We start from the raw sequence: 18,561 nt of genomic DNA on the forward strand, positions 1-18,561 counted from the left end.
GTTTCTTCAGACATTCTAAAATTGAGGGGACCCCCTAGATGGTAGTCCCTTTGACTTTTTCCCCTGCCTTTAATCCCTTCTTCAAGATCAGATGTTTGTTTTGCTTTGTCTATTTATTCTCCAGTATTATCTTCCCTTTGACCCCCTCTTCCTATCCTGACCTGTTCCTCTATTGAATGTGGTGTATTTCTATACCAAACTTTGAATGTATTTGCTGTGTTTTGCAGTGGTTAGCCTTGTTTGGCTGCGATTTGAGGTTCCATGCTGACCTCTGTCTCCTGGAGTTGAGGCCCCTTGATCTTTGAGATTCAGACTGCTAGGGACCTTGGCATCCTGAGTGTCCTGGTCTGAGCGCTGCTGCTCCTGCATGGGCTGCTGCTTCACCTGATGGCTTCCAGCATCCCCCACTGTGGCTTTACAACCATTCTGGGGCTCTGCCAGAGAGCCCTGCAGGGTACACGTGTCTTTGGCTCATCCTTGGTCATGCTGGGAGGCTGCTGGCTTGCTTGCCTGAGCTGGCTCTGGCTTTGCTGGCAGTTCCTTTTCCTTTTGCCTGCAGACTTCTGGCTGACTTTTGTGTAGTGCTATGTAGGAATAAATCACTTCCTGTAGCATCTCACTGGTTTTTTTTGGTTACTATTAGCCTAGTGCAATGTTTAGGTTTTTGCATGAGGGGGCAAGGGTCAGCTGATCTGCTTGCCTTCTTTCAGGTTGCCATATTGGTTTCATCTCTCAGATCTTTTCTTTTCCAGCCATTCCTTCAGCACCCTTGTTTAGAAGAGGAAACTTAACATCCTAATTCACAGAGATTTGGGTCAGAATACGTAACCTCCCTAAGCTTCCCTCTGTCATCCCACAAACTCTCTCGTTGTCCAAATTCTTTGTCTTTCTTCCCTACGGTCACGGTGGAATTGCTGCTACTGACTCAGGATACACCCTTTCTTGTGCGCTTGATCTCATGACTTCCTTTTCCCTACATTGCATTTTAAATTATTTACTCTTCTCTGGCTCCTACTCATCTACTTATAACATGCTTTGTTCTCTGTGGTCCTAAGAAGGAAGGTCTTCCTTTGACCCCATCCAGCTATTCCTTTTCACTTATATTTCTACTTCCTCACTCCCCATTTTCTTCTCAGCCCCCTGCAAATGGATGTTTACCCTGACCAATCTTATAAAACTGCTTTGTGGTCACCTAATTGCCAAGTCCAATAGACTTTTAAAAATTCTTAATCCTCCTTGGCACCTCTCTAGCTTATTAATACTAAATATGTTGACTCCTTTCTATTGGAAATTCCTTCCACTGTCAATGGTATAGTCTCCTAGTCAGTTACCTCCCCAGTCTGGACTTCTGTCTCCTCCTTTTCTTCATTGTTTCTTAACAGTAGTGTTCTTTTAGGGTCTGTCCCTATCTCTCGGTGTTCCCACCCTTGGTGTGATCTTTGATTTTGGTGTCTGTCCTATCCAGTCAATTACCCAGAGGAACTAGGGAGTCTCACACTGGAGACAAGAAGGTTGAAGTGGGATGGGGGTAGTATCTTCGGGTAGTTCAGGGGCTGTTTTGTAGCCTCTGAGGACAGAACTGGGAACAACAGGTAGAAAGCAAATTAAGGCTTAATGTAAGCAATAGCTTTTAACAAAACTACCTAATAGAAAGGACCTTAGTTGGGTTCCCTCTGCCTAGAAGTCTGTGAGCAAAGGCCAGGGGGCCATTTTGTATGCTGTAGAGATAATTCTTCCAGGTCTAGTTTGACCAGATGGCCCCTGAGGGACAACAGGTGAAAGTCTCAGAAAGGCAAATTTGGGCTTAAAGGGGAAGGAACTGACTCTGGTGCATTCTACCTCATGGAGGTCTTTAAGCAGAAAATGCTGGATATGAGTTAAATTAGGTGGCCATGGGAGTCATTGCAGACTCTGAAATTCTCTGATTTTATAGTAGCTGCCAGAATAATGCATAGGTAAGGTGACTGTCACCCCTCTGCTAAAAAAAATCCTTCAGTGTCTATTGGCTGTCACATCAGGTTCATATTCTTTACCTCATTATTCAGAGCCCTCTATTACCTGGTACCATATAGTCCTCCCAACCTTGATTTCTATTATTTTCCTCCATTCATTATACATCTTAGCTAAACATGGGGCAAGTCTGCCTTCTGAACATTCACTACTAATATTGCTTCATTTGATCATTCCTGTATATTTTTCATGCCTGTGTGCCTTTACTGAGTCTCCCTTTGCTTCTTGAGACCCATCACTTCCTGTAGGTACCCTGTTCTCATTTAAATTTCTTTCCCTCACCCTGGTAATGGCCTTTTTCCTTAGGACTTACAGATATCATTTTGCTTTGTAATACTCTAATATGCTTAAATAATATTTGTGTTTTATTCTATTAGACTTCAATAGGATGCTAATCAAGTGTTTAGGGAGCTGGGGCAGGGGAATGTTATCTTATTAGACTTGGATTCCTTGAGGGCCGGATCTCATCCAAATGTATCTTTCCTGGTGGCTTACACAATATTCTGCAGATAATAGTTGCATAATAAATGTCCATTTATTGTATTTGGTACAGGGAGAGTGTTATCAATCAGAACTCAAGCATTTTCTAGATTTCTGCAGATTAGAAGAAATAAATAAAAATTCTATTAAGACATAAATCTTATCAGTAATATAATGCTTTTTAAATGTATGTTTGTTTTTAATCTTAGCAAAGGCTCAGGATGGTGCAGCCATGGAAATGCAGCCATTGAAGAGTGAGGAAGGAGGAGATGGGGATGAAAAAGATAAAAAGAAAGCAAACTTGCCAAAGAAAGAAAAGTCAGTTTTACAAGGGAAACTCACAAAATTGGCAGTTCAGATTGGAAAAGCAGGTATGAAGTAATGGAAAAAATAAGATTTTTTAAAAATGATTTGTTTTTTTTTTTTTCCTGTTAAAGATTGCTTGTTTCACTTACTTATTGGAGCCAAAGTTCTATGTTGAGGGTATGAATAAAAAGTCATTTAGAAAGGCTATGCCTCTTAAACTCATTTTATTTTTCTTCGGCTGGAGGCGATAGCCAAGTATAAGGTATCTCAGAATTCTCAGTGTACCTGTGTAGGCACTTTAATTATATTGAATTCAAATAAGATTTCACCATTACTTTTTTTCTGCTTAGTTTGTAACTGAGACCCAACTTCGCATAATGGCTGGAGTTAAGGAAGACTGGGTTTAAGCCCTGCCTCTGAGACACAGTGGTAATGTGATGACGAGCTTCATTTTCAGTGCCCAAGCCACCCTTTTAAGGCTTTTGTGGCTGATGTGCACCATAGACCTAGAGCTGGCAGCAGAATGCACCTCAGAAAGGCAGTCACTACAACCTGCTCTCCTCACCATGACATGGCTTTGGTCCTGTCCCCTCTCCCTTGCCACTCCCGCTGCCCATACTGGGCCAATGTTGGCATGGAGCTAAAACTGCCATTTCAGTCCCTGATTTGGACACATTGGTTTATACCATGGTAACACACTGTATTCCCAGCCCCTGTTATAACCCTGAAAATATTCAATATCAAGAGAGAGACCAGATTAAAGCAGATGGATGTTTAATGCAAAACCATCATAGCATCATCTTTGAATATGAATAGTGCATGAGTCATTTGAATAGTGCTTTGGGGTTAAAAAAGCATTTTTTTCTTCGGGAACTCACTGTTTAGAAGGAAACAGCTGCCATCTAATTTATATAAATGTGTATGGTTGGGTGCAGAGTTTTAAATTCAGTTTTAAATGAAAGGATGAATTTGAACTGGAGACTTGGATCTAAGAGATTTCATATCACCTAAATATGTGACTTACCTTTTAATGATATGCTAATGAATCACAGCCTGGCTTTATTTTTTTTTCTTTACAAAAAGCCTAAAATTCTACTTTGGAGCAAAGTAGTCTTAAGCATACATAAGATATGTAATCATTTGTGTTTGTACTAACAGTAATGGCATACAAGTTATCTAAAATTACAAATAAATTGTACATGTACAACTCTGTGTACTGAAATGTATTTCAATATAGAATTTTCTCAATTAAGAGTTCCTAGCTTATAAAGTAATGAAGTTATCTGGGAAACTTAATTTCAGGATCTGCAAAGAAATTTAGCTTTATCATACATTTCTGCCATCGTATTCCTCCCACTTTAGTGACTTAATGCATGATGGAGAGATGTAAAACTGCATACTTTTGCTGCGCTTGTCTCTCCAGGCTGTTTCCTGTATCATTGCTTTTTGGAAAACAGAAGAGATAAGTGATTTGCGTTAGGGAATTTCTCCCCTTCCCATTTTACTCTTTCTAAGCATTTTATGAAGTACAAATAAACTGTGAGCAAATCAGTAGAAGTTTGAGAAAATAGGTTAGGATGGTTTCAAGCTTTGAAGTTTAACTTCCACATCATAGGGTGAACTTAGCGTAGAAAATCCATGTTAGAGATCAAGACATTAAAATGTCTTATTTCTTAAGTAATTCTGTAACCTTCTTCTTTTCAATGAAAGGGCTATTGATGTCTGCAATCACAGTTATCATCCTTGTGTTATATTTTGTAATTGACACATTCTGGGTTCAGAAACGACCGTGGCTTGCGGAATGTACACCCATTTATATACAATATTTTGTGAAATTCTTCATTATTGGAGTCACAGTCCTGGTGGTAGCAGTGCCAGAAGGTCTTCCGCTTGCAGTAACCATCTCACTTGCTTATTCTGTAAAGGTAAGTACTGCAGTAATGACTCAGTAATTGATTAATCTTCTAAAATTTATTTGTGGAAGACTCATCAATCGAGTTGGCCCTTTCTCTCTAGATTTTGAATCATAGGACTTGAACCTAGAGCTGCAGGAGGCCTTAAAGGTCACTTAGTCCAGTAGTTCTCAAAGTATGGTCCCTGGGCTGCTGGCAGTCCCCCCAAGACCCTTTCAGGGGGTCTACAAGGTCAAGACTTTCATAATAAGACCTTTAAGTTTTTCCAAATATGGTAAATAACAATAGTTATAATCCACATAAATATAAGCTCTTTGGGGGAGGGGTCCCCCTCAGTATTTTTTAAGATTGTACAAGGTCCTGACACTAAAAAGTTTGAGAAGCTCTAATATGGCCAACACTTTCTTCTCCTCCCACTCCCATTTAGCAGATTGGGTCCTGAGCCTTAGAGTGGTTATGACTAACCCAAGGTCAGTGGCAGAAGTTAGTAAGTTCCAATGACTTCCAAGTTCAGTGCTCTTTCCTCTGTGCTCCACTGTCTCCTTGTCACGTGGACTTGTATTTCGAAAGGGTTTTTGACTTCTCGAAATGCTTTTAGGAATCTGAGGACTTTGAATAAGGTGGCACTTTAATCTTGGGCTTTTTTCTTTTCATGTTGAACTGGACTCTTAATAATATATTTGGAAATATTTGGAAAATTCTGTGTTTCATCCAAAGCTTCATCATTTGAATGTTGTCCTAAGAGGTGAGGCAAGCATTGGATTTTCCCAGAACCTGCTCAGGTCTCCTCGGGGAGGTATTCTTGCCCCTCTGCCACAGAGTCATTACTGCATCAGAGCATTATAAAGGAACAACCTGAGGATGATAGAAACACCAAATTCCTCTCTACTAGTAAGAAAAAAGAATGTCTAGAATTGAAAAGATTTGCTTTAAAATTCCAGATTCATTCTTTACTTTTATTTCGGACCTTGTAACTGTCATGTTTTCCTGGTAGGTGTTCTTATAAAGCAACTTTGCTTCTTATCTTACGGAACCAAATGGGCTTGTAAAGTGTCATTTGCTAAAGATAAAGATCTATGTTGAAAGAATCCTTTTCTTCCCCTGATCTCCCCTAGCACCTGCTACCTCTTAACCAGTAATCATAATCCCCTTTGCATTGTAGTTAATTATGTCTTACCCCTACTTGATTGCACGTGCCAGATTATAAACAGGAATCCAGTCTCACTTACCTTTACATATTCCACAGTTACACACATTAGTGACACAAATATTTGATAAATTTTAAAGGATGAGTTGGAAAAAATCTTTGTAGCCTAAATTTTTTATTAGAAAAATGCTACACATATATTTGATACTTGAATAAATATCACTTTTTTCTCCTTAAATTTAAGTGATAACAATGTGCTGTATAAAGTATAAAGTAACTATAACTCCTGCCCTAGTGATTCTATAGTTTATAATATTCTAAAATGTTTATACTAAATCCTGACATGGGAGGAATCTCCCTTTGAAAAAAAATATTTAAATATGTTTATTCTTCTATTGCAATGAAATGAAAATGGCAAAGATGAATTGCAGGTGTAATTTAATTCTGTTCTACTTGGATATGAAAGTTCAATTATTAATTAAGGTTTAAGACTTCTGAGCTTTTAAACTAATCCCAGTGTTAGTCTGATGTACACAGTCATTAAGGAGATTGACTTTGTGGGTGATCAGGAAAAAAAAAGACAATTAATACTTGTTACTGAGTATCATGAAAGGAATTTAAAATAATTTTCCTTCAAAACAAGGCATTTTTATTACAGAGCTTTATATTAAGTATAGTTCCCATAATTATTCCAAGTTTTCTATGCTATTTTTCTTCATGGTGTATATGCCCTTATGTAATTTAACTTTTCCCCACCGATTAAACTTAACTGAATTCTGTATTATTTGTAAAGGTCATTCCTAGAAATTGTCATTAGTGTCTTCAGTAATTATTTGCTGTATGTACATTTGGGGGCCAAAGACTGAGATAGAAGAGAGGAAAATCCTGATTAATTAAGATTGGAAGATTTGAGTCATTCTTAATTCTCACAAAATAACTGATTATAACTTCTAAAATAAAATGTCCCATTCTGCCTAAATCACTACAACTTAATATGTATTCTGATTCTATTCAAAATTTTATTAATAAATTTGTAAGGTTCTGCAACCCCCTTTGACCTCAGCAAATCACATAACTGAATACGTTTTCTTAGATGTTTCACTGGTACCCCAAACTGAACTTAGCTTCTTCTATTAAAAAAACTTCCTCTTTTTCAAGCCCGTTCCCTCAACAATACAGCACTCACATTGCTCCCCATGAAACCTTCCTTTCCTAATTCACTGCCCTAATTGTCCTCTACTCGAAAAACCCACACCTCCTGACATGGGAGAAACTATCAAGGTTGTCCTTGAAGGCATATGCTGCCCTCCAGCTCTCTCTCACTCCTCCATTCTTCATAGGCCAACAATGGGTTCACTTTGCTCTGATTTCTGTTTTTTAAGGCCCAATTTGGGCATCATCTCCATTCTGGAAAAGGCGAAACTTCCCTCACTAGCTAAGTTAAAAGTGACCTAGCCAGCCCTCAATTTTCCAGCATATAGTACAGTCTGTTTCTATTACAGGATAAAGATTTTGGAATTTGAAGGGACCTTGAATGGGTTTCAGAAAAATCAACCTTTTATCTGGATTGTTCTAACAGCTTGCTGTTTATTCTCCTTACCTTTAGTCTTAACACACTCAACTAATCTATCCTTTAGATAATTACCCAGATGATCTTCCTAAGATCTAAGTGTGATCTCTGCCCCAAAACCCTTCTTTAGATCTCTATTGCCCTTAGGATGAAATACGAAGTCCCTAACCTGGCTTTCCCTCTCCCTCCAATATCTAACTATAGATTACATTTTCACATTATTCTCTTTGGGGCATGCTGTTTTCCAGCCAACTAAACTAACTGTTCCCTGAACGTGACATTTTGTCTGTGACCTCAGTGAAGGCACAAGGCTAGGTCTGCTTCTTGGAAGGCAGTTCTTCCTCAGCTCCTGCAGACTTTTCAGACTTCTGTCTTTCTCTGAGCCTTAGACCAAGCTTCACAATGAAGTGATTTCTGATTGCTCTTCCATTCCCCTCTCCAACCCTTCCCTTCACTGTTAGAATATAAGTTCCTTGAGGGCAGCGATTATTAATTATATTGGGGTTTTAGGACCCTTGGCTCCTAGCAGCAAGCCTTTCATATACCAGGCAATAATTATTGAAAATAAATGTTTCATTAAATGAATAAGAAGACTTAGAATATAATATATAAATGCCTTTCTTTTAAGTTCTAATTGCTAACTAGCTGGATATCGAATGACTTCATACAAGGACAGTTAGCACAAACATTTGGTATTGTGCAGCTGCACCCTTTTCTATTTTAGGTAAAAAAAAAATAAAGCCGAATTACAATATCACCATAGCAGCATACTCCTTCCAGGTGCTTGGTTTTTGGTTTAATGTAATTCTTTACAGGAAATTACTTTGTAGAGTTCATAAAGTGATATGAATTTGTACATGTGTGCTTCTTTTCTCCGCTGTGTTCAGGGTCATTGATATACACAATTAAATAAAATACAGGGTTAAGATAACGAGAGGAAGGTAGGTTTTTAGGTAGTAGCAAATGATGGATGCAACAAAAACCAAGGATTTCATATAATATTCCTCAGTAGGCCAGGTCACCTTGTCATGTTGTAGTGTTAAATTAAAGTTTTGCCGTGTTATGTGATAATGTGTACTTAGGAATATTAAACATGACTGTGTTTAGTTTTCATTTTTGAAATGTAATGATGAATTTGTAAGTAACTAAATTTTTTCTTCTCATTTTTTACTGTATAGAAAATGATGAAAGATAATAACCTAGTAAGGCATCTGGATGCTTGTGAAACAATGGGAAATGCAACAGCCATTTGCTCAGATAAAACAGGGACACTGACCATGAATAGAATGACAGTTGTCCAAGCTTACATAAATGAAAAGCATTACAGAAAAGTTCCTGATCCTGATGCTATTCCAGCAAGCATTTTGTCCTGTCTTGTAACTGGAATTTCTGTGAATTGTGCTTATACATCAAAAATATTGGTAAGACTTATTATATACACACATATATAATATACATGGTGGGTGTGGGGGTGTGTGTGGGGGGGGGGGGGTGTGATATTCTTAAAAGTGAATTTTCAGATATGTTTTACACTAAGCCTAATGATCCAGGCTAATGTCACATTAATGGGATTATAAATGTAGTGGTGGAAGGGACCTTAGAAGTCATCGAACCCTACTCCCTTAGTGGTAAATAAAATGCTGCCATGAGAACTTTATGAATTATCATTTAAATGTTTTGAGAACTTGATAGCCCTGCTTTCTTATAATTTAAAGACAAGTAAATATGTAATGTGTTCATTAGTCTTTTGATGGGTTTGTTCTCATAAATCAGAATATATTTTCCATTATATATATTGCTAATTTCTCAACCTTTATTTTTAGCTTCACCTGTTAAAACAATTGTTGTTTGATCAGTTTAGTTTCTCATCAGTTTTTTTCCTAAATAGCTTTATGTAAAGCTCAATTCTTAATTATCTAAAGACTAAGATTTGTTTTTTACGAAAATTTTATATTCAGCCAGAAGTAAATTATTTAGAAGAAAAATGCATTAAAAACTCACTGTAATGAAAATTGCTACATTATTTTCTTTAATATAAATCTGTCTTAGACCTTATATCATTTCCATAAACTGGCTCTTGGACACAGTAAAGTACAAATAATTCACCTTCCCAAGGAGTCATTTAACTTAATAATGCAAAACACTAATTTACTTTTTTTGGGGGGGGGGGCTAGGCAGTGGGGTTAAGTGACTTGCCCAGGGTCACACAGCTAGTAAGTGTTATGTGTCTGAGGCCAGATTTGAACTCCGGTCCTCCTGACTCCAGGGCTGGTGCTCTATCCATTGCACCACCTAGCTCCCCCCCCCCCCCCAATTTACTTTTAAAACATCCTCTTTCCATATTATTTCAATATAAAAATGTAAACAAAGTTATTATGCAGACTGGGAGTGATAGACTGAAGTACCAAAGATGTGTTCCACTCAGCCCTGACACTTGCTAGCAGTTTCAGCTTCTAAAAGGAGTCTGAGTAAGGTGTTGCTTTATTGCCTGTCAAATTGTTTTACTAAATGATATTCCAAGTAAGATGCTTATCTTGTGCATATTTAAATGAAATTTATTATAAATTTGTAAATTCATATGGTATTCTATAGCAACTTTGGTATTCCCTGAACATTTGAGAACTTTTTTGACATAGGCTTTTGTAATTTTTTTTTAAATAATAACCTTTTATGTTTTCTTCAGTAAAGAAACAAAGATATTTAATGAAACTAAGTTTTGATTTTTTTTCTTCTCTTACAGCCACCAGAGAGAGAAGGTGGATTACCACGTCATGTTGGCAATAAAACTGAATGTGCCCTGCTGGGACTTGTTTTGGATTTAAAACGAGATTATCAGGATGTAAGGAATGAAATCCCTGAAGAAGCTCTGTACAAAGTCTACACATTCAACTCGGTTAGGAAATCCATGAGCACTGTCTTGAAAAATTCAGATGGAAGCTACAGAATATTCAGCAAGGGCGCGTCAGAGATCATTCTTAAAAAGTAAGACCAGTACGGAATTAATCAACTACTGATTATGATGATGTGATGTAATGTGAATTACTGGGTTGGTGTTATATGTGTACATTGGTTATTTGATGAAACCACAAAGCTATTACCTATGTCTCAGTACGTTATTATTCGTTTATCCATAAATTTACTATACTTTGTATGGTCCATACCAGAGGTGTCAAACATATGACCCTTAATAATCCTGAGAGTGTCCCAAACCAGATTAAAATGTAACTGGGGAATATTTAATAAAATAAATACAGTAGAACCCAGATAACATTACTGTGTGGTTTTCTAAGTCAATATGCACCCACAGAGATCTTTATGTACAGTTTAGTGGCCCCCATATGTATTTGAGTTTGGCACCAATGGTCTTTATTTATAAATGCTTCTATCCGTTTCTGATATGAAATGGAAGGGGTCAGCCAGCATTGCATTGGTGATCTCCTCTTAGTTAGACATCCACATTTGGAATTCACCTTTCTACCTAAGCTGCTATTTGAAGATACAGCGATAGAATTTAAGACTATTGAGAAGATAAGATAAACCTGACTCGTTATTGTGGAAGAAATATAAGCTGGAGACCTTAAAGTTTTAAAGGCACTCTTGATCAATTTTCAGTAATACTTCAAAGAGGGAAACATTTCAGAAAAAGAAAATCAGTATCATTACCAGAAAAGCTTCTGAGAAGATGTTAGTTACCCATCCTTATGTCTATTTCTTTCCTCTCTCTAAATTTGAGGTTGTTTTGTTCATACATGTAAAAAAGAGTGAAACTATCCCCAGACAGTTAAAGAAACATCTATAAAATATACAGAGTTAGAGAAGGGTAGGCCATGCATGCAACACACACACACACACACACACACACACACACACACACACTCCTGCTATAACTATTGTTTGTTGATTGAAAAATCAGCAAATACAGCAAAGTATAGCTTTAAAGACTTCCAAAAAGATGTCTCCCATGCATGTGGTAAAGTCGTACAAAATTCTGTGACAGATGAAAGCATGGTGATATCCTCTCCCCCCGTTTTTGACATATGATTAACATTTATGTACTGAAATCATGGGAAAAGTCCTGAACAAAGTCCAAATAAATGAGGACTCTATCAGTGGAGAAGTTGCTTCACATGATGCCTTGCTTGTACACCAATCCATAAAGATTTTTATGGAAACTGAAGCTTAGGAGATAAGCCTAAGAGTTACTTAATACTTCTAGAAAGATTTGAAATTAGATTTGAATTCAGATCATCCTAACTCCAGGGCCAGTGCTCTTATCATTAGGAGATTGTAACTGCATATAATAAATGTTTATTTAAGTTGCATGTACTTGCATGCTCCTATTTGGGGTGATACTGTGCTGATTTCATTTTGTCTTGAAGCCCCTATAAGGCCTCCTCAATGAAATCTGTGGTCACTTGAAAGAAATCAGCTTAGCTTTCCCCTATGGCAAATAGAATTGGATTGAAGCTATGGGTAGGGTATATGGTATTTGCATGTGAGAAATTGGCACAAAGGACATCATCATGGTATTGAGTAGAAAGAATTATAGATAGATTCACAGAGGACTTGAGTTCTAATCTCCCCTTGACATTGTCAGCCTCCATGGCATCTGCAAAGTGGGAATAACCACGATAAACACAGGTGCAACAAGATGTAGTAGGTAGCAGACTGGCCTCAGGCAAACCCAGCTCCTGCTGCTTGCCAGCTGTGTGACCCTGGGCCAGGGGTAATTCCCTCAGTACTATAAGCTATAGAGCTGGTGTCAGTCTGCAGGGTAGAGGGAGTTCCCTCCCACCAATTAAATCACATATGTGAGAAAACAAAAAAGGCACTTTATTGCCCAGGGTTGTTGAGATTTGTAAAAGGCCTTTTATGTTTTACTTCATTTGATCAACTGATATTACTACGTATGACTGGGAAAGGAGGTGCTCTGGTTGTGTAGCGTGAGGAGTATTGGCTGCATTGATAGCCTGAGTGCGGCGCTGATAACCCAGAACTATCAAAAGGCCTCTAACATTCCTACAAGAGCACCCCGGGATGAGAACTTTGAGGTGCCCCGCTGAAGGGGGGCCTGCATGAAGTACATCATCCAAATGAAGTGTTAATGACCCAAAACTCTCTTAAGAAAAACTCATTTCTATTTTATCATCACGTTAAAGTCAGATCTTTGTGTGTGAGACAAACATCCGTGTGTCACATAGACATTCCAAACATTTCACAGAAATCATGCTGTGTCTCTAGATTCTACATCTATATGTACACGTGAGCATACAGAGATGTGCTTACCTTTATATGCTGTATAGAGATTTAAGAGGCAGTAGGCCATAGAATGGAGAGGCAGTGCTGGATCTGGAATCAGGAAGGCTGTATGTGCATCCTGCCTTAGATCCTACACTGGATAATCCTGAGCAAGTCCTTTATTGTAGCACCTGCCTTGCCTAGGTTATTTTGGTTTAACATAATTCTTTGCAACGATGTTGATAGAAAGCATTTTGGAATCTTTAACACACTGTAGAAGTGTTCGTTATGTTAAGCTGCTGTGGTAGAACACTGTAGCTAAGAGCTGTCATCAATAACAGTTATCTTTGGCCCAAAAGTGATCACTCATCTTTTGTACTTTTATATTTACATCATTGAGTGATATTATATTAGATAATTCTTAGTTCACGTCAAGTCTGTTGCAAGTTCCTGTTCCTCATATAAACAGTTTTTTTCTTTTGTGTGGTGGGCTTGTCTACTGGCATCTTACTTAAATCATAGAAAATCACAAAGGGAAATGGGGTTAAAATATCTTTGCTGCCAAATTTTGTAAAAAACCAGTTTTTCCTTTTGTATTTTATACAAGTTGGTATGAAGCATTTTTCTTTTAAAAAAAAATCATCTTAAGTACAAATGTTGCAAGTCATGGATTACTTTTTTTTTGGAGGGGGGGTCCTCATTCAAGAGTATGGTTTACCAATGAGCCTACTGAGAAAAACTGATAGAATTAAATAGAATAAAATTCTATCTATCTATCTGTTTATCTACTTATTAATTTTTAAGGTAAAGGCTGCTGATGTGTGCCCTGGGACACTTACATAATTTCCCCTCATTGTAGAATGAATACTGCATTTTTACTAGTTAATTTCCACCTTTTATATCTACACTGTCATCTAGGGACAGATAAGATCCATAATAGTAGGGGTACATTCACTTTTTAAAAAATTATTCTTTGTTCTAAACTTGACAAGTACTCACAAACATCAACATTTCTATATACAAAAAAGAACAGACTCTTGCTTGTAGCTTGTTTTTTTAAAATTATAATAAATTCAGCACATTAGTTTCAAAATTGTCCCATTTGACTGGGCCTCCATTTAAATTTCTTTTCTTTGCCTTTTTTAAATGTTTCAGTGACTTTCTGGCATCATCTTCACTAGCCATTATCTCTTCTCTCCAAAACCTCATCCTTCTCCTCCCCTGCATCCCACCCTGCTAAATAAACCATTCCCTGTAACAAGTGAGCACAGATAAGCAAAACCAATTCATGTGTTGGCTATGTCCAAAAACTTATGTCTCATTCTGCATCTCTGGCTCTTACAGGACGCAGATAGTATGCTTCATTGTTGGTCTTCATTGTATGCAACATAGTCTTAAGTGTTTCAGGGTTCTTTACAGTAACAGCCCATGTGGAAAAGGGACCAGCCATCTTGACCAAATGTGGACCAGCTGCTGCCAGCAGGCAAGCAGCCTAATTGAAGCAGAAAGCCACCTTGAGGGAGAAAAAAAGAGATGGCATGGCCCAGTTGAGTCATACTTCTACCACTCGTTCCCCAGATCCCAGTGGAGATAGCCTTGGACCGAGAGGCCAGAAGCCTTCGGGGCAGTGCCCCCAGACTACAACCTTTGCTTCTAGGCTAGCACAGAGAGCTGTAATTGAGGAGAGCAACCCTTCAGGGGAATAAACCCACCATCTTCAACACCATCACCACCAACCAGTGATCATTTGTCATCGTTGGGCAGGATCAGCAGCACCCCTGCGAGACCGCTGGTCATGCCTTCTGTTTAAGAGAAATAGCTTTCCTGAAGAAGGAGGCAGCCATCCCCGCCAATCATTGACCAGTTTCTACCAATAGGACAGATGAGTCAGTCTGACTAAAGCCTCAGAGCAGAGAAGAAACAGAAGGCAGCTTGTGCTCGGAATGTCCAGCCACCACCACCACCTCCCTTCAGACACGAGGAGAGATGGACCAAGGGCCTGAGCCAGAGAGCCCTGGAGACCATCTACGTGCTTCCAGTCTACCCCTGTAGCCATCCTTAGCATCCAGAGCTACTGTATCTGGAGAAGAGAAAGTGCTTACTCTCAGTGTCTGTGGTTTTATCAGAGGAAATAACATGAAAGAAGATAAAGCACTGTCTGCCTTGCTTTTCCACCTGAGGAATCATGGGGCTTTGGCCGCTAACACCTCTGTGTTCTTTCTTTTTAGAGAAACAGGCATAGACTGCCTTCATTTTACATTTAGATACCTAGCACTTCGCACAGTGTTTTGTACATAGTACATGCTTAATAAATGCTTTTTTTCATTTGTTCATTCTTTTCAGTGTTGTAGCCATAGAAGTTATTCACTTGGTTCTGCACATTTCACTCTTCCTAAGTTTGTCTGACTTCATCCCTTTCATCATTTCTTACAGTGTGATGATAAGCTATTGCATGCATATACACAACTTGTTAAGCCATTCCTTGAAGGTCACTCCCTAGGACTCCACAATCACAATGGCTCAAAGCCCTCAGTTCAGAAGATTTCAAATAGTTAGGCAGAGGTTTGACTCTGGACATAAGCCAGAGAAGTGGTGATGAAGGTGAAAACCAAGTAACCAGAAACACGAAGGTGAAGAGGCAGAAGGGTCTGTGAGTAGACAGGCCCCTGGCAGTGAGGGAAGAACAGGCCTTTTCTTGGGATGTCTCTCTGCTTTGGAAGGGCTGAGCACACTCGGCAGTGGTTTCTGCAGGACATTCTCTCCTGGATCCATCTCACCTGGCTCTGCATGCCCCCTTCCCACCTTCTTGTCATCCTTTCATTGGTTTTTCTGCCACCCTCAAAAGTCCCCTGAGTCCCAGCTAGCCAGATGATTTGATAAAAGCCCCAGAAGGTATGACCCAGCGCCTCAGCAAACCAAGAATGATCATCCTCACCTGATAAAGAATGGTTCAGGGCAATTCTGGACCAGCTGGACTTGAAACCTCACCTGGCAAAATAATTCTCATCATCTTATGTTCTTTTCCAAATGACATGAAAGTGAATGAGCACTCACTCCCTCAATAAGGTACTATGGAAAGTAGAGCTCACTATTAGATTGACAAACATGGACAGTGGACAGTTTATTTTGCTTGGCAATACTTGGTTACTTACTGTTACTTGGGGCAGCTAGGTGGTGCAGTGGATAGAGCACTAGGCCTGGAGTCAGGAAGACTCATCTTCCTTGGTTCAAATCTGGCCTCAGAAATTTATTGGCTGTGTGACCCTGAATAAGTCACTTCACCCTCTTCGTCTCAGTTTCCTCATCTGTAAATGAGCTGTAGAAGGAAATGGCATACCACTCCAGTATCTCTGTCAAGAAAACCCCAAATGGGGTCACAGAGAATTGGACGTGACTGAAAACGACTGAACAACAACAAAACTTGGTTACAGTGAGGTGGGGGGACACATCAGTAAGAAGTGTCAGTGATATAAACAGAGCATCTCTTGTAGAAAACAAACTTCAGTCAGAAAAAAACTGACTTAAACAGTATTGCTTGGAGAGCCTTGCAGAATCCCAGGCCCCAGGATATTTCAAGCAAGCTCAAATTGAAACCAATTTCAGAAAAGGATAGAATTCCAGAAGTCTGAAGATACCTTAGAAATGATCAGTTTATGGGTGAAAAAGCTGATCCTCGGAAATCTTGAGTGATTTGTCCCAAGGTCACATAGCTAGTTAATGGCTTAACACATTGCTTAAAAGTTTACCCAGCATACAGGATTTGGTTTTTATCTTTATTTATTTGTGACTCTTTTATATTTCTTTGCAGATGCTTCAAAATCTTGAGTGCTAATGGTGAAGCAAAGGTATTCAGACCAAGAGACCGGGATGATATTGTTAAAACTGTGATTGAACCCATGGCATCTGAAGGACTAAGAACTATATGTCTTGCATTCAGAGATTTCCCAGCAGGAGAACCTGAACCAGAGTGGGATAACGAGAACGATATTGTCACAGGCCTAACATGCATTGCTGTTGTAGGGATAGAAGATCCTGTGAGACCCGAGGTAGAGAATGCTTCTGTCAGTTCAGTTCACCTGCCTCTTAGGGGGAAAATTTAAGAGTATGATAGCATCATCAGTTTTTAAGTGAATTTTGGGAGTATGACCATTCAAAGCTCTTATTTCTTTGGAGTCAGGCAAAGGATGGTTTGGAAATTGTTGGTAAAAAGTTCCAGCTTTTAAAGATGTTGATGTGTTTTCAAAGCCTTAGGCAGATTGCTTCTTTTTGAGGTGACTGATGATACACATATACTTCTTACCATACTCAGGTTATTTCTTGTATTCATGGGTGTTATTCCTTGAGTTATGAGTACATATAGATACTGTTGACTCTTCCCCCCTCCCCCACCAGTTCTTTGTCAAGGAAAACCATTCTAAGGACTTCCCCTTTAGACGAAATTGAAAGCTTGTAAAGTTTTACAGGTGGAGGCGATCTTTGCCTGCTTTGCCCTTTACGATGATGGTCCGCTGCTAACATGCTCTTCATATTAGGATGAAACATTGAAGTTTATTTGAATCTATTTAGCATTTCAGAATGAAAGTTCTTCAGTTTTTTTTACAGAGTGTATTTTTAACATGAAAAGTTTTCTCCATGTGGATTGCTTGTTTTACCATCTTAGGATATGCGAATTGGGTATGTTACTAGGTGAAAGGAAAGGATAGTTCCATTCTTCATAAATGAATTATTTATGAGATTTTAATTCCAAAGCTGTGTCTTCCTTCTCTACCTACCCAGCATGTTCTGGGTGGGATTACTACTAATTATTTTCTGAGGCAATGCAAATTAATTGCATATTTTATCCTATTTTTTTTTCATCTTAGGTGATCAAGAAGGTAAATATGCAACAACAACCCCCCAAAAATTATTTATCTTCAGAAGCTAAATACAGATGACTCTGATTATCTGTTTTGCTTTACTTTTTATTTGTTTTACTGTTTTATTCTACTTTACTGATATAGATCATCAAATTTGAACACTGTCAAAGATTAACCAGTGTAACCATTCACATATATGATCTCTAAGCTAGACCACAACACATGGAAAATCCCTAGGAGTCAATCTCATTTAAGTTTTAAAATTTATAAGTCAGCTAAAATCAGGGCATTTAAAGCCAGCATCTTGAAGAACTAATTATTCTGTATTACGAAATTAAGGTTTTATGTAGTGATTAGTTTTAAATTTTCATTATTTGAGTGAGTGTTATAGCAGCAGAGACTTTTTTTAGATAAGTGAATTTTTGCTTAGAAAGTACAGCATGTTTTGTACATACTTAATGTGGGTATGTGCATGTGAGCACATACATACAGTTGATATACATGCACATTTTAATACTTCTGTGGACCTGTTATCTCATATGGAATTGGGTACTCCCTGTAATAGATTTGGCTACATGTATGTGTAATGATGAGATTCTTCCATGCAAACCAGGTACCAGAGGCAATAAGAAAATGCCAGCGGGCTGGAATTACTGTGCGGATGGTCACTGGTGATAATATTAATACTGCTCGTGCTATTGCTTCTAAATGTGGTATTTTGCATCCTGGGGAAGATTTCCTGTGCCTAGAAGGTAAAGATTTCAACAGAAGAATAAGGAATGAAAAAGGAGAGGTAGGTTGTTTGAGTCCATCACTGAATTTATTCTTAATAATTTTCAGCTAAGGCAATGATATTTGGCAAATATTTATTGCCATCTATGGGCAATACATTGTTTCAGGCACCATAGGGGTAGGAAAAATAAATGAGACATACCTCTGTCCTTGAGCATCTTCTATGCTAATATTAAGGGGAGGTAAAATATCTACACAAATAATGATATTATTTTGCCCAGCTGGTACTCTAGCTTATGTGGGAAGGTT

The 18,561-nt window shown here is 38.4% G+C and overlaps 1 protein-coding gene across 1 annotated transcript in view; it reads left to right on the forward strand.

The window, feature by feature from the left end:
• The window catches only part of ATP2B1 (ATPase plasma membrane Ca2+ transporting 1), a 131,688-nt gene that overhangs the window by 97,871 nt on the left and 15,256 nt on the right, over nucleotides 1-18,561 (forward strand). Inside the window, exons 8-13 of the mRNA XM_027842463.1 lie at nucleotides 2,700-2,861; nucleotides 4,507-4,721; nucleotides 8,605-8,847; nucleotides 10,167-10,408; nucleotides 16,473-16,710; nucleotides 18,134-18,313. Of these exons, the coding sequence (XP_027698264.1) occupies nucleotides 2,700-2,861; nucleotides 4,507-4,721; nucleotides 8,605-8,847; nucleotides 10,167-10,408; nucleotides 16,473-16,710; nucleotides 18,134-18,313 (1,280 nt within the window). The remainder of the gene's footprint in view (nucleotides 1-2,699; nucleotides 2,862-4,506; nucleotides 4,722-8,604; nucleotides 8,848-10,166; nucleotides 10,409-16,472; nucleotides 16,711-18,133; nucleotides 18,314-18,561) is intronic.

Source organism: Vombatus ursinus, unplaced genomic scaffold, assembly GCF_900497805.2.
Source record: "Vombatus ursinus unplaced genomic scaffold, bare-nosed wombat genome assembly UNPS02014874.1, whole genome shotgun sequence".
In the NCBI taxonomy this organism is placed as follows: domain Eukaryota; kingdom Metazoa; phylum Chordata; class Mammalia; order Diprotodontia; family Vombatidae; genus Vombatus; species Vombatus ursinus.